General features: G+C 34.2%; 2 protein-coding genes across 2 annotated transcripts; both read left to right on the top strand.

Annotated features, from left to right (window-relative positions):
* Nucleotides 1-812: 812 nt before the first annotated feature.
* LOC131006794 (protein PLASTID TRANSCRIPTIONALLY ACTIVE 16, chloroplastic) lies at nt 813-3,179 on the top strand. The gene is made up of 5 exons (XM_057933933.1): nt 813-1,373; nt 1,510-1,959; nt 2,106-2,174; nt 2,304-2,362; nt 2,466-3,179. Exons 1-5 carry the CDS (start codon nt 996-998, stop codon nt 2,947-2,949), a joined length of 1,440 nt encoding a protein of 479 aa, XP_057789916.1. The 5' UTR covers nt 813-995; the 3' UTR covers nt 2,950-3,179.
* Nucleotides 3,180-3,201: 22 nt separating this feature from the next.
* Nucleotides 3,202-8,188, top strand: LOC131006795 (uncharacterized). Its single transcript, XM_057933935.1, has 3 exons — nt 3,202-4,396; nt 7,340-7,861; nt 7,931-8,188. Exons 1-3 carry the CDS (start codon nt 3,605-3,607, stop codon nt 8,027-8,029), a joined length of 1,413 nt encoding a protein of 470 aa, XP_057789918.1. The 5' UTR covers nt 3,202-3,604; the 3' UTR covers nt 8,030-8,188.
* Nucleotides 8,189-14,040: the final 5,852 nt, after the last annotated feature.

Genomic DNA, 14,040 nt, shown 5'->3' with positions numbered 1-14,040 from the left:
ACTAATGTACAATATGTATTTGTGTGCACTGCCATGCTAGTTGATTATGTAAAGTATGACATAATCACCGATGCATCTTAAATAATTGCTCACCCAGGGTTAAATAAAAGAAGCATTGTGTAGTAAATCTTTGTTTGAGTTTAGCGTACTTACTTGAAAGTCTTACTGCATAGCTATGGTTGTGGTTTCAACAAAACTCATTTAATTTTTAATATTGAACTGTGCTATGTATGAATGATCTTCTCATTTCATGGTCTAGTTCTTCCAATCTTTACAATTGATGAGGAGGCTCATGCGTATCTATATTATTACAAGCAGTGGTTGCAAATGAATACAAGCGAGGAGCAATTCCATCCATGTGTTTCTAGGTCGAGCATTCTTATGCGTTTTATATTGTGTGTATTAGCAAAATAGTAGCAAATATAAGAAATTTTTATTTCCAAGAATTTGACTTTTACACCATCAGCCAGAAATTCTCAGCCTGAAGAAAAATACCGATATTATATCCGTTTTTCATAGTAGCAGAGACTTGCAAACTTATGAAGCTAAAGAAATTAATTATGTGTAGTGTTCGATTTCTCGGTCAATAGTCTTGCTTTTGTTGTGTTATCTATGTTATGATTTGGTTGTTGGATTTACCTTTCTAACTTTTAGATACTGCTCATCTTGATATTAATAAAATCCTCGGAGAAAAAAAAAAGAAAAAAAAAGGTTAATAAACTGGTATGGATCCATGTGAGTAATAAATTAAGCACCATAAAGCCTCTTCCTTTTCTGGTTATAAATATGTGTGTTCGATTAGTTGTAGATAAAACAGCACCAAATGGCGGAGTCTGATTGGGCAGGGCAAGGATATCCAATCACCAGAAAAAACGAACTCAACATTCTATCTTCCTCACTTGGATACTGTGACTCTCTCATTCCTCAACACAACCTGAATGGATAAACCAAGTATGATGATTCTCTGATCATTCATCTCTCCTCCCCATTCATTCATGGCGCCTACTCTCTCTTCAAATTCCTTCCTCCTCACCACCACTCCTCCTTCAAGCTACTATCTCCGCCCGCCCACTCTCTTCGCCAAGAAGTCCGATGACGAACCCCAGCTGGATTCTGCCAAGAATTCCAACCCCTTCCGCTTTGATTTCGGGAAGTTGCCCGATGTCAAGTCTCTAGTCCCGGTCGTGGCCAGCCCATCGTCTGGATTGGCTTTCCGCCGTAAGGAAGCTGGCACGGTGTTCGTGGCAGGCGCAACCGGGCAGGCGGGCATCCGCATTGCCCAGACGCTGCTCCGCCAAGGCTTCAGCGTCCGGGCAGGCGTCCCCGACCTTGTTGCTGCCCAGGAGTTAGCCCGTCTTGCTGCCCAGTATAAGGTACTAATAATTAACTCCTGCGTTGGTCTAGTGGTGGAGTGATTTGGGAAAGATATGGTATGGATTTGGGATGATTATGTGAAGCATGCTTATAATTAAGATGATTAATCTCTTTTGATATCGTTGGTGGTGGCAGATCATCTCTATCGAGGAATCAAGGAGGCTGAATGCGGTTGCTTCAGTGTTCGACAATGCAGAGTCAATTGCTAAAGCTATTGGTAATGCCAGCAAAGTGGTGGTGACTATCGGGGCCGGGGAGAACGGGCCGAGTGGTCTAGTGACCACAACTGATGCCCTGCTAGTGGTTGAGGCCGCGCAGCTGGCTAATGTTGGACATGTGGCTATTATCTACGACGAGGCTGCTGGGATTTCGTCCACCTATAACGTTCTTGACGGTATCACGTCCTTCTTCAACAACCTCTTCGCCAAATCTCAGCCCTTAACAATTACAGAGTTCCTGCAAAGTGTGGTGAAGACTGATGTCAGCTACACTCTCATCAAGACCAAGCTCACTGAGGACTTTTCGCCCGAGAGTTCTTACAACCTTGTGGTCTCTGCTGAGGGGGCTGGCGCAAACGACTACAAAGTAATGTAATGTATGCAATGTCTTTTTCGTTGAGAGGAAATCCATGGAAAGGATCTAGTTTCTAGTGTGATTCTGCCATTCTTGTTTTTAGTTAGAATTCTTGTTTACATCTCATGGAATTTTACTCTTGTTGTGCTTGTAAATAGGTTGCAAAATCACAGATAGCTTCACTGGTGGCGGATGTCTTCTCCAATACAGAAGTTGCAGAAAACAAGGTATTCTTTGGTGAATTAGACACAAAATAAACTCTTGTTGATTTCTGTGGCTTATACCATATCTATATGAAAGAGGGAATTCGAGTGCAAAAAGGAAACAGTACTGAATCCAAATTTGTTCATGTTCAGGTCGTTGAGGTCTCTACTGATCCATCCGCGCCATCACAGGCAGTTTTCCAACTTTTGAGGTATTCAAATCCCCATGTCATGTCATGTCATGTCATGTCATGTCATGTCATGTCGCTACGATCATCTCTAACTGTTGAACATTTTCTGAATGGTTGCTTCCAGTGCCATCCCGGTCGATGGAAGGAGAAAGGCTTATGCAGAAGTCCTTGCAAAAGAAAAGGCCGAGGAAGAAGCTCTCAGAGCAACAGAACAAGCTCGTAAAACTGCTGAAGCAGTGAGAAAGCCCGAGGAAGATGTGGCAAAGGAGGAAGACCTAGCTTCCGGTCTAGCAGCAGAAGCTGGAGCATCGGTTGAGAGCTTCTTGAATACGGCCAAAGGCTTCAGCTCGGGCATAAATTGGGAAAATTTGAGTTCACAGCTTAAATCAGCAGTTCAGAAGCCTGAAGAGGAGCCAAAAGTGCAGGTTGCAACGGTCAGGGGGCAGGCCAAGGCGCGTTCCCTGCCTTCTCTCAAGGCAGTCGTGAAGAAACCTGCCAGGCCTCCTCCCTCCAAACCAAAGCCAAAAGCACCCGAGCCCAAGAAGGAGACGCGAAAGGTTTTTGGTGGTTTGTTTAAGCAGGAAACCATCTACATTGATGATGACTAGAGTTTGATGAGAGCAAATAAGCAACTTGCAATGCTATGGCCCCATCGTCTTTGCCTTGGTATAGATCATAATTTTTTTTCAGGTATCAAAATTCATATTTTGAGACGGTGCTACTTTCCTGACTCATGGTTTTGTGAATTTTTGCTCTTGTAATGATGTGTAAGCTGTGCATAACCCTTGAGCAAATACTTTAGCTAAGTAAATGTATTTCCATTTTCTCTTTGCTCCAATATTGCAGCAACAAAAAAATAAAACAGAAGATGCTGAAAGCATAATAGTGTTATAAAAAGTTGAAATGCTTTCCAAAATTTCATTTCCATCAATCTCATCTTCAAGAATGAGTGAAAAGCCAAGAAAAGGGCACAGGCTAATACAAGGAAAGCATGTTTCCAAAAGCTAAAACAAATGTTGAAATCTCCCTCATGAAATTTGTGAAGTTTACCCTCATTTCTCATGCCAATTTCACATTATTTCTCTCTACACTCATCTCTTCTACATGCTCGAACCCGATGTCACATGAAGTAGCAACATTTGGACACTACACAACGACGTTGCATGAAGATATATACTTCTCAGAAAACCTTCTGCTACCTAAAAAGTATTTTTCTTTCCCAAAGACTTAAAACATCTACACTTCGTACGTACGTTTGCCTCGATGCTCTCCAATCTCATGATCAAGCTGAGAACCTCTTTCCCCAAAATATTGAACAAAAACATATGCAAATATGTAGTGATTTGTGCAGTATTAGTAGTCTGTGTTGCCTTCATGTTGGTGTCAAGCCACCCTCGTTGCCAACTGCAAGCGAAATGGAGGAGATCCGATTCAAAAGGCGTTGTCTCAGCTACAAACACGAGCCATCTCGTGTTTGGGATTGCTGGGTCATCAAACACATGGAGAAACAAAAGAGGCTACATTGAAGCATGGTGGAGGCCTAATGTGACCCGAGGCTTCCTGTTTTTGGACCGGCCCCCAACAGAGCACATGCCATGGCCTTCAACGGACCCTCCCTACCGCGTCTCTGATGACAACTCGCGGTACAAGGACTACAACAGGCACCGCATGCCATTTGCAATACGGATGGCTCGAGTGATTGAGGAGACGTTCAAGGCGGATCACGGAGGAGAGGTGAGGTGGTATGTGATGGCAGATGATGACACTGTTTTGTTGTTGAACAACTTGGTTGAGGTTCTGTCTAAGTATGATCACAACAAGTACTTTTATGTTGGGATGAATTCAGAGTGCTTTGTGTGTAATGTTGTTCACTCATTTGGGATGGCATTTGGTGGGGGTGGATATGCCCTCAGCTATCCCCTTGCTAAGGCTGTGGCTGACAACATGGATTTGTGCCTCAAGAGATATCCATTTCTCTATGGAAGTGATCTCATTCTGCACTCATGTATTGCCGATTTGGGAGTCTCTCTCACTCAAGAATATGGCTTTCATCAGGTACATCTTCTCTTCTTCCATCGCCTAATCCTTCCAATACTCGACATTCAGATTTGCATCCTCGTTAATTTCACTATTTTAACAAGATTTATTAAGAATTATAAATTACTCCCTCCGTCCCAACTTTTAGTATCTACTAGCAGAAAGAATGTACGTCGTACGTGTAATTAATGTTATTTTATTTGATAATTTATTATTTTAAAAAATCTATTAATTCATTACTTTTATTAAATTAATTTATTTAATGAATATATTTATTTATAAGCCTTATCAATATCTATAGAAATATATCACATATATTTAGTGTAATTAATATATTCTTATAAATATATACTATGTAAAATAATTTTAAAATAAAATATATAATAGGGGTAAAATAGGCAATTCACAAATTGTGCCTTAAGATTCCTTAGGCTCTTTTTCTATTAGTATAGATTTGAGAGTGACACAAATTTTAATAAAATGGTTGGATGTGTTGTGAGTGGAAAATATGAGTCTCACCTTCTATGTGATTGTTAAATAAAAAGATCCCAGGCGCTTGTTCAATCACATCAAATACTCAATCTTTTTTATATAGTTTCTCTCTCCCCAAATAATTTTCTATCTTTTATTTTTGGCCCGTCTTACAAATAACTTTCTATCTATTTTAAGATAATACACTACCACTAATAATACTCCAGTTATTTTTATTTTTAAAATTTTCACTACTTTCAATACTAATTATTACACATTTTCACAATTTTCAATACTAATTATATACTTTTTCACCACTTCCAATACATTCAATAATTTTTGTCTTAAAATCGATGTCACTCCCTCCTAAGAAGTTATTTGGCGGACGAAGAGAGTATATAATTAAGGATGTCAATCGGGTTAACTCATCAAGTTTTGGGCCAACCCCTTCTTGGGTTGCAAATTATACGAGTTGTGGGTTATTTGGATTGAGTTTCTTTTTCGGACTATAAATTCAACTCTAGCCTTAATTTTTTAGGTTTTAGGCTAGTCCATGTGGCTAATCAGGCTAAAAAAAATTATAATAAAAATTAAATACTATATTTCTCTTAAAAATTTTATATTTATAACAAACAAACACACGTATAAATAGTGCTATTTCAACATCGACTTACATAACACTACATTCTTCCACAAAAAATAATCCTAATAAGGGATGCCACATGTTTTAATAAAAATGGTTATTGTATTGTAAGTGAAGAAATGATCTCACTTAAAAAGTAGTGTTTATAATGATAATTAATTGTATTGTGAGTGGATGTGATAGATTGTTTTCAAAAATGAAAATGGACTAATTTAGTGGACATTCCAAAATGGCAAAAAATGACTATTTTTGTGGACGAATAAAGTAACTAAGTATAAAACTTTTAGAGAGACATAAATGCACACATTTCTCTTAAATGTCTGTCTTTTTTTAATTTTTACATTGTAAGTGGAGAAATGATCTCATTTAAAAAGTAGTGTTTATAATGATAATTAATTGTATTGTGAGTGGAGGTGATAGATTGTTTTCAAAAATGAAAAAAGACTAATTTAGTGAACATTCCAAAATGGCCAAAAATGACTATTTTTTGTGGACGAACAGAGTAACTAATATACAACTTTTAGAGAGACATAAATGCACACATTTCTCTTAAATGTCTATCATTTTTTTATTTTTACATCTAAACATTTTATGTTAAGTATTAAATTAAAAAATAGAGAAGTAAAATAATGAGTACTATAACTTTCAAAAATTGAATAAAAATACATTTCACAAACTTTTGAAAAAAAAATATCTTATTATATAACTTTTAGAAGCAAAGTAATGAAGTTTAATAAATAAAATAATGAGAAAAAATTCATATAACCAGGCAAATTTTCGAGCTCAGGCTATTTTCGGGCCAATCCAATCTAAGTGTTGGGCTATTCGGCTGAAATTTTATTGGACTGAAAATTTTCAAGCCTAACTCACTTAAGTTGTCGATCTATTTGGGCTAGCCCATGAATTTCGATCTCGATTGACATCTCTATATAAAATTTGGCTTATCATCCATTTAAGAGACATTATTTTACAGGGAGAGTTATCCAACTTATATATTAAGGATGTGTTTGATAGGTAAGTTGAGATAAAGTGTGATAAATAAAGCTTAGATCAATAATATGAATGAGGTGGACTCTTGTACACCCGGGTGTACCATACACTCAGGTTGTACCCAACCCGGATCCTGACTGAGTTGGACTATTCTGACTTATTTTTTCTTGAAATGACACTAACAATAACACGAAATGACACTGACACTAACACGATCTTGAAATGACACTAATAATATTTTATTTTACTAATGACACTAACACGATATTGAAATGACATTAACAATACGTGTAATATGACATTAACACTATATTGAAATGACACTAACACTTGGCATTCGAGTAGGATAGTCCAGTTGAATTAGATTCGGGTCAGGGTATGATCCGAGTGTACCGTATCCGTACATGAGATTTTGTGAATATGAATTATGTAAGATTGTTATTATTTATATATGTTCGGTAGGTAAGATAGTTAATATTGTTGTTTCGTATAATGATTACAATTATAGATTAAATTGGTAAATGAAAATTTTAACCTCATATAAATTGGAGTAAGTAATTTAACATGAAAGGAAAAATGAAAAAAAAAAAAAAAAACAGACCTTTAATCCCTCAACCGTTGCCCAGCTCGCACAACCCACATTGCCCCCTCCCCAACCCACCCACCCAAAACGCTTGTACCAAGCCCTCATTCTCTATAGAATGATGCAAGAGAGCCGCCTTTCCCCCTAATAGCAAAAGTCGAGGCCGACCTCCACGCCAACGTTCACCTCTCGAGAGAAAGTTTTCTTGAGTTGAGCATCCCCTCAAAAGGCATTTGAAAAGGGACGATGAGGCTAATTTTAATATAATTTGCAGATTGATTTCATAAGAGACATCTCAGGGTTCCTATCAGCCCATCCGCACTCTCCTCTACTATCCCTCCACCATCTGGATGCAGTTGATCCGCTCTTCCCCTCCACCAACCGCACCCACTCACTAAAACTGTTGATGAAAGCTGCAGCAGTTGATGAATCCAGACTGCTGCAGCAGAGCGTATGCTATCTCAAGAGATACAATTGGACAGTTTCTGCAGCGTGGGGCTACTCCGTCCAATTGTACGAGACCCTTCTCCCACCCAGCCATCTCTACCGCCCCCGCGAGACCTTCGCCCAATGGATGAAGGGCGCCTCGCCGCCCTACATGTTCAATGCTCGCCCCCTCTCTCACGACCCCTGCGACGCGCCTCACCTTTTCTTTCTCGCCTCCGCCGCCGCGCGCCTCACCAACTACACTAGAACGTCCCCGCGGGGTCTGCCGGTGTGCCGTGGCGCTCGCTCTGCCGATAACGTCACCACAATTCGCATTGCCTCGCCCTCCAAGAGGCTGGATTGGCAACAGGTATGTATGAATTTTTGTGTCTAAATTGGATTGGCAACATGAGTCGTGACTGAAATTTGATGTTTCAAGGATGAGGGGAGGAGAGAGTGCTGCGATGTAGTGGAGAGGATGGATGCTTTGGAAGTTAAATTGAGGGACTGTGGCGCCGACGAGATGCTACTACCTTAACCAATATATACACATTATTCGTCTCTTCAATTTAAGTGCTACTGCACAGAATTCATTTTCATGTACTATTTGCCTTCACAATTTCAATATCTTTCTCAAATTTATACTCAATTGACTATAGCTCCAAATAATGAATGCATATTTCCTCAAAATTTTTAAGTTCCACATCGTTGCATTTAATTTTCGACCCAGTGAATAAATCTTAAAAAATTATTTATTTATTTATTTATTATTATTATTATTATTATTATTATTATTATTATTATTATTATTATTATTATTATTATTATTATTACTCCATCCGTCCCACTCTAATAGGCTTGTTTTTCGTTTTGGGACGTCCCACTAGAATAGACTCATTCTTTATTTTGAGTTAATAAATGTACTTAATTGGTGTAGACCACACCACTTTCTTATTAAAAAGTAAGTTTCTTGATCTTCGTGTTCAAAAGAAGTGAGCCTATTAAAATGAAACAAATGAGGTATTAATATTATTAATATTATTATTATTAGGGTTAATTGCACCAAATATCACCAACTTTGCCCGAATTTCATTTTTCTCATAATTTTGAAAAAGAAATACTTGATCGGTTGCAAAAGAAAATGCATTTTTGTGTAAAATGTTATGCATTTTATTGTGCAAAGTTATGCATTTTCGTGTTTATACATATGCATTTTTGTGTACAAAATTATACAAAAAAAAAAAAAAATTGACAGAGGGAGGAAGTGAGGATGAGGGGTGGTGGGTGGGTTAGCAGAGAAAAAATCTGATCGGTCGAAAAAATACAATGCATTTTTGTACAATGTAATGCATTTTTTTAGTAATGTTATACATTTTTGTGTGAAAACTTATTTCAACTTAAAAATAATAATAAGAATAATATATATATATATATATATATATATATTTTAATATACAAAAAAATTATTTCGATTTTATCTTTGTGCGGATTTTGCCTTGAAAGGCCTTAAAAACTCTTTGCCACGTTTCGCATTTTTGGCGTGCTATATATACAAAATTTATCGCCTAAATTTGGTACTACAGATTATCTAACCATCTATATATATATACGAGTCACATTATACTGTTAAGAACACCATCGCCAATTTTAGATAGATTTATTCAAAATGACTAAATTATGTTTTGCATAGTTTTAAACACACTAGTCAGACAAATCAATTCACATAAAATCACTAAATTTAATCAAATACCACACAAACGTAATTCTTCAATACCCTATATTAATAAAAACTTGACCAAATAAGTCAAACTAGATCAATCAATTTAATCAAAATAATTAATACTACTTATCAATTGATTTGATAAAAAAATCTCAATATACAAATATAAGAAAAATTGTTCATCGACTAACAAATTAAAACTAAGTATTTAGAACGTGTTACTTTATAACAAAACAAAATGTTAGATAATGATTGTTTCAAATTTAACGAACTTTATATAAAAATAATCAATTTTTATAAAAATTCAAAATTACCGTAGAAATGTAGAAAAATACATCTAAATATGAATATTGAAAGTTATAATCAAATATACATATATGAATAGTTTTTCTTTTTGTTTAATTGGATCCACATATGCAAACGTATTGCTTAATTATGTTGAGCAAAAAAATAGATAATAATTTTCTTATGTTGTATTATTATATTTTTTCACGTTAATTTTGATACTCATGCATAGTAGGCGCATTAGGGTGCCTCCAACAAAGAACTAAAATTCTAGCTTCTAAAATGCCACCTCAATTTACTCCAACCGTAAACTAGCTAGTTTCTAATTTTAAAGGGTCCCACGATACTTCACAGAAAATATTAAAAAAGGGAAACATTGTAGCAGATTTTCAAAAAAATAGAAAGAAAACTCAAATAATATTAAAAGTAACTTGTGGAGCCCACATAAAGTGATTTGGGAGCTGGGTGCACAGCTGCACCTGATTTCTCGAAATCTGTAAAGAAACTGGTTCCTAAATTCTCCAATTGTAGTTTCTAATTTTTGCACCTCAAATTTCTAACCATTGGAGGCACCCTTAGAGGTTTCATAATTTTCTCAAGAAAAGTAAGAGTGTAAATAGATTAATATATATTACTTACCTATTAAAAAACAAATATATATAAAATTTAACTTAAGCTTCAGTTCGATGAAGAATGTCAACTGATACTTGACTTATGTATCAGTCCGATAATTTCACGTGGCCAACATTAGTTATTCAGTCATAACTGAATCTTCAGTGAAGTCTTCATCCATTAAATACTTCAGTATTTGACTTGAGTCTTTCAGCTGCGATCTTCAGTCGAGTAGTTTTCAGTTTTCAAGCTTCAGTCCGCCGGTCTTCAGTTTTCATAACTTCAGTCTAACTAGACAACTGAACTCTAACATTTGAGTTCGAAAAGTTCTAGACTACTAAAAAAAATTCTTATAAGTTTTGGTATCATCAAAACTATGGTAATAACATTTCATTAATTTCCCAGCAACCTTTTTATTCGTAAATGAAACTTTATTTTTGTTTATATTTTTATTTTTTCACAAAAACTTGTTTGCACGAATAAAACATTATTTTTTATTTATATTTTTATTTTTTCACAAAAAATTGTGTGTGGCGCGATGCATGTAAATAATACTTCGTCCGTCTACGAAATGAGTACTCATTTATTTTTTGGCCCTTTCATTAGATGAGTACCTATTTTCTTTTTTGATATTCCGGGCCGGGCCGAAAACCAACAGTTTTCAGGCCAAAATCGGTGGTTTTCGGTTTTTTTTTATAATATTTTTTTATATTCTTTTTTATGAAATTAAATGATTTATGTTGAAATTTTAATTTTTTTTACTTTACGAGTGTTGAAATTTTTTGAAATTACTCAACTTAAATAATAATATTTTAATTTTAATCAAATGTAGCTTCTCTATTTATAGTGTACTACACATTGTAAAGAATCCTACATTTTTCAATGTGTGATAGTTTTAACTAAATGTAGCTTCACTATTTATAGTGTACTACACATGGTAGAGAAATTTACATTTTTCAATGTGGGATAATTTCAACTTAATGTAGCTTCACTATTTATAGTGTACTACACATGGTAGAGATCTTACATTTTTCAATGTGGGATAATTTCAATTTAATTTAGCTTCACTATTTATAGTGTACTACACATTGTAAAGAATCTTATATTTTTAATATTGGATCACTCAACTTAAATAAGTAATATAATAACTAATAAATATATGTTGTGTTTTTCAACACTTGTAAGTTATTAAAATTTTAACACTTGTAGGTTATTATATTATTTAATAATTTCAAAATAATTAAAATTAAGTATATATATACGCAAAATTTAAAAAACACAACATACATTTATAATTTATTATATAAGTTATATATATAAGTTTTTTTTTTTTTGACATTTGGGTGAGGGGGAGCAGCGGAGTTTGATCCCTAGACCTTATAAGTTATAAGTTATATATTTATAAGTTCTAAGTTATAAGTTATATATTACATGAATATAAGTCATATATTTATAAGTTAAGTTGAGTGCTCCCACATTGAAAAATGTAGGATTTTCTACCATGTGTAGTACTCCCTCCGTCCACGAAAAAGTGCCTCATTTGGGTGCTGGCACAAGTACTAAGAAAGCTGATAAAGTTGTTTTGAGTGGGGTAAAAATTACAATAGGGGTAGTTCTAATGACATTGATTAGTTTGTTAATATTTTCTTGTCTTTTAGTTGTTGAGAGTTTAAACAATCCTACTCTTTATTGAGTTCGATTTTAATGTTAAAGACTAGTATTTAATTTTTATGCCTATTTTAATTCTTGTGTTTTTTTTTTGACATATTCATTTTTGTTTTTTTATGCCTATTTTAATATTAAAGAGTATTTAATTTTTATTTTATTGTATAATTGTAGAGACATCAATTGATTAGTTGGCACTAATATATAAAAATAAAATTAAATTTACTTTAATTTGTCAAAATATAAATATAAAAATTATTATCCACACATATATTATGTGTGGTTTAAAAAAATTAATAGAGGTGCACACCAAATATAAAAATAAACTTCATTAAATAAAATAAAACTTAAAAAAGAATTCCCGCCATATAATAAATGTTACAAATAAATTTTCTGCTACACATTTTAAATGTCAATAACTAATTGAAAGTTTCAAATTGTTTCACCTACACATTTTTCAAAATATGTGTGGGTAATTATGTGTGGGTACATCAATTAAGATTTGCATAAATAATTAATTTAAGCCAAAATATAAATGTAGCTAAAAATATTTTCCCACATTTCTTACATGTCAAGAATAAATAATGATAAAAATTCATTACCCACACATAGATAATTTAGAATTATGTGTGGTTAATAAATTTTATTAGTTTGCCACGTTGGCGCAACAAATTTAAAAATAAATTTTATTATACATAAATAAAACTTAAAAATAACCGTAAAACAATAAATGTCACGAAAATATTTTTGCCACACATTTTAAATGTCAATAACTAATGAAATTTTTTTGTATGAATTACCTAAACATTTTGAAATTATGTGTGGTTAAACTACCACACATTATTATGTGTGGATAATTATGTGTGGGTAAAAACTCAATTTCTTATAGTGCGGAATTCACACGTGAAGTGGAGTTAATTTTCAGAACATATTTATTATTCAATTGAGCTAATCAACAAACACACATAGCCCAAAAGCCATTAAATCGGGTTGTAGATACAATTGGAGATACAATTTGGAGGGTTTGTGTGTATTTCTTCCACTTGTTTGAGTCCAAAGAAAGAGTAATTTAATTTTGGGGGAAATGGAATTTGATTAGGCGTGGGGAGTTGGTTTCGTAGTTTTAATTAGTGAGTTAATTGTGTGGATTAATTGCATAGATTAAATAAAAGTGTGGATTTATTAATGACATAAGTTGTAAATAAATTGAAAAGTAAAGGGTATGGATGTACAAAAAGGTAAACATGACACTTTTTCGTGGAAAAAAAAAGGGTAAGTAGGGCACTTTTTCGTGGACAGAGGGAGTACACTATAAATAGTGAAGCTACATTAAGTTAAAATTATCCCACATTGAAAAATGTAAGATTCTCTACCATGTTTAGTACACTATAAATACTGAAGTTACATTAAGCTGAAATTATCCCACATTGAAAAATGTAAGATTCTCTATCATGTGCAGTACACTATAAATAGTGAAGCTACATTAAGTTCAAATTATCCCACATTGAAAAATGTAAGATTCTCTCCACCATGTGCAGTATACTATAAATAGTGAAGCTACATTAAGTTCAAATTATCCCACATTGAAAAATGTAAGATGTAAGATTCTCTCTACCATGTGTAGTACATATAAATAGTGAAATTCTCTACCATGTGTAGTACAATATAAATAGTGAAGCTACATTTAGTTTAAATTATCCCACATTAAAAAATGTAGGATTTGAATTTGAATTAAAAAAAAAATTAAAATTTTGGCCGGAATCGGCGGGCCAAGGGTCAAGTTTCCATGAACCTTAACTGACCCTTCAAGTTTGGCGGTTCGGTTCCGGAACTGGCCCGTGGTCAACGGTCCGGGCCGGAACCGTTGACCACCGGGCCGGTTTCGGGCCGACCCGCCAAGCCCGGTTGGCCCATGACAGCCCTAACTCACAATAAAAGTTGACTCTTTTTTCCATTCAGACACACTTAATTAATTTCTTGAAACCCGTGTCACCCCAAATGAGTACTCATTTCGTGGACGAAGGGAGTAGTATTTATTTACATAATCAAATAAGACTTTTTATTTATAAATGAGATTTTGCTTAAACATAAATAATTATTTTCATAAAATCAGATAAGTATTTTATTCAGAACAAATAAGACTATAAGACATTTTATTCGTAAATGAAACTTTGCTTAAACGTAAATAAGACATTCCATAAAATCAAATAAGACTTCACTTTTTATTCGTAAATAAGACTTTATTTAAATGCAAATCAAATAAGTCC

The sequence above is a fragment of the Salvia miltiorrhiza genome, chromosome 1 (genome assembly GCF_028751815.1).
Source record: "Salvia miltiorrhiza cultivar Shanhuang (shh) chromosome 1, IMPLAD_Smil_shh, whole genome shotgun sequence".
Lineage (NCBI taxonomy): Eukaryota > Viridiplantae > Streptophyta > Magnoliopsida > Lamiales > Lamiaceae > Salvia > Salvia miltiorrhiza.
Note: the sequence above shows the minus strand (reverse complement) of the source record. Positions and strands in the feature narration are given on the sequence as shown.

Excerpts from the sequence above, each read along its gene's own strand:
- LOC131006794 (XM_057933933.1), top strand. The coding sequence starts at position 996 with ATGGCGCCTACTCTCTCTTCAAATTCCTTCCTCCTCACCACCACTCCT. Across the intron at positions 2,175-2,303 it reads CAGAAGTTGCAGAAAACAAG|GTCGTTGAGGTCTCTACTGA; the intron begins GTATTCTTTGGT and ends GTTCATGTTCAG. Across the intron at positions 2,363-2,465 it reads GCAGTTTTCCAACTTTTGAG|TGCCATCCCGGTCGATGGAA; the intron begins GTATTCAAATCC and ends GGTTGCTTCCAG.
- LOC131006795 (XM_057933935.1), top strand. The coding sequence starts at position 3,605 with ATGCTCTCCAATCTCATGATCAAGCTGAGAACCTCTTTCCCCAAAATA. Across the intron at positions 4,397-7,339 it reads AAGAATATGGCTTTCATCAG|ATTGATTTCATAAGAGACAT; the intron begins GTACATCTTCTC and ends TATAATTTGCAG. Across the intron at positions 7,862-7,930 it reads AGAGGCTGGATTGGCAACAG|GATGAGGGGAGGAGAGAGTG; the intron begins GTATGTATGAAT and ends TGATGTTTCAAG.